At 33.3% G+C, this 2,095-nt stretch overlaps 1 protein-coding gene across 5 annotated transcripts in view; it reads right to left on the bottom strand.

Moving 5' to 3' along the window:
- The window catches only part of DIP2 (disco-interacting protein 2), a gene marked incomplete at its 5' end in the record, with an annotated part of 91,726 nt that overhangs the window by 8,499 nt on the left and 81,132 nt on the right, over window positions 1–2,095 (bottom strand). For 4 of the 5 annotated variants that reach the window (XM_067044683.1, XM_067044684.1, XM_067044685.1 and 1 more), the window contains 3 exon segments: window positions 121–370; window positions 841–956; window positions 1,047–1,211. In XM_067044683.1, coding sequence (XP_066900784.1) covers window positions 138–370; window positions 841–956; window positions 1,047–1,211 — 514 coding nt within the window. 5 annotated transcript variants of the gene reach the window in all.

Below are 2,095 nucleotides of genomic sequence, written 5' to 3'. Positions count from 1 at the left end.
AATAATAATAATAAAAGCCACCAAAAATTTGAAAATAAAATTGGCTTAAAAAAGTTTTCAATTTCTTGTGGTTTTAACAAGCAGTAGACTTAGTACTATAACATACAAAAAAAAATTAATATTATAATCAATAAGATTTAAAATACCTGCAAACAGACAGCGACGTTAACCCTGCAGCCGAAGCTCGTTGATACAGCTCGAGGACTGAGGCCAAGAGTTGAAAAAAGTTTTGAGAATGATGAGGTGAGGTTGATTCTTGGCCTTTCTTCTGCAACCACAACACAGGTTCTGACGCAGGCCAAAGAAACACCCCTAGCCTTCAGGGCGTTAACACTCGACCCAAGTCCTTTAGTACATAGTTCCATAACACCTAAGGGAATCAAATCCAGTTATAAATAAAATAAATACTGTAATTTATTTTTCTCCTTAAAAATAAATATTAATACTAAATAAATTTCTCCAAACCTGAAAATTTAATTTTAATTGTTGTTTGTACCTTTTACATCCATATATATGTGGTGGCCGTGAAAAACTAGTCAATTCAAATTGCTCAAAAATTGAATTATCTGAGTTTAAACTGTACTGAAGACGTTCAATTCCACTAGTCTAATTTTTCATGATTGTCACAGATATATATATATAATAAACAATAAGTGTAAACTATAACATTTTAGAAAAAAACATTTTTTTCATGACGCCCTCCCTGGTCATTTTTGGCATACGAAGGGAGAGCAGGGTTATCTACAGGGTACCAACCTATTCTAACAGCTTACTATCCTATTAATAAATATAATTAATTATAAGTTATTCAACAAAAAATTCTTTAAAAAAACTAAATACCATAAGAGCAGAAGGTATCCCTGACTCGATATTGGCTAACCGCTGACAACCACAAAGCCGGATTCACCTCCACTTCGGAGGGAGGTATGAGGATGGAATGGTGACCAGAATATACACTGCAAAAAAGTTTAAACTTATATTAATAACAATTCAGAAAATATATTAACTCATAATATTTGTTATTAATGATAACTTTCAAATCGTACCTGCTGAGGCACCAGAGTGCGAATCCTAAACCACAATAGGGATCGAGACAAAGTGCTATGTGCCTGGACGGATATAGCTCGCAGGCTAATTTCATCGATCTGCACAGCGATGTTACAGCTGCGTGGGACATCTTGATACCAGCCAGCATTCCTGTAGTGCTTACACTGCAAAATACAATATGTTTATTGATTTACTATTATCATTTATCTTTATTTTACAATTTTATATATGCCTTTTGGCATTTACTGTAAATTGGTTATTCATTTGGAATCCTCCACATAGGATTAGATGAATCCAATGAAGATACCCCTGGAAAATTCACCTATCAGCAGATCCTTGCACCAGTGGCGTTTCAGTCTTCTTGTCGGATTTAGCAGTAGTGTGTCAGTCGGTAATGTTTGTACGAGTAGGTCAGGGGGTCTAGCAAGTGACTCATGAAAAGTTTTGTACTGTTTTTGTATTATGTCAGTCACAATGTTATGTCCAAGTCGTTGTATAATGTCTGTTGGTGATATAAAAGGAGTGTGAGTGATAAATAGCAGGAATTTGGATTAGAAGATCTGAAATGGTCTGAAGGTGGCATCTTTTGCAGGAGCTCGACACCTGAGTGGTGTAAGTCCATATCGCTCTAAGCAGCATGTTGTATATTTTAAGTTTGTTTCGAAGTGATAATTTATTTTTATGATGTAGAAGTTGTCGAAGTATAGAAATTATTAATTTAAATTTTTGTATTTAATTTTACTTACTCATCAGTAATTTTAGAATTTTATCCAGGGCCTTGTTTTACAATAAAGTACAGACTAATACTATTAACCTTTTTTACTCGGTTTTCCCCTATGAAGGAATATGAAAGTTTATTAGCGATAATGGAGAATGAACTTATTCCACTGCAATTTTAAGAAACACATTTTCTTCAATTTTCTATTAAAATAGCAAAAAAAAAAGGATCAAAATATGATAAAAATATCAAGAGGCATTATTTTAAATAAATGAACCGGTTTTATGTCAAAAGAAAACATACGAAGTTCATGACAGACTATACAATTCT

This window comes from Halyomorpha halys, unplaced genomic scaffold, assembly GCF_000696795.3.
Source record: "Halyomorpha halys isolate HHAL.00 unplaced genomic scaffold, Hhal_1.1 Scaffold242.1, whole genome shotgun sequence".
NCBI classification, from domain to species: domain Eukaryota; kingdom Metazoa; phylum Arthropoda; class Insecta; order Hemiptera; family Pentatomidae; genus Halyomorpha; species Halyomorpha halys.
The sequence above is the reverse complement of the archived record's forward strand: the minus strand, read 5'-3'. Positions and strand labels throughout refer to the sequence as shown.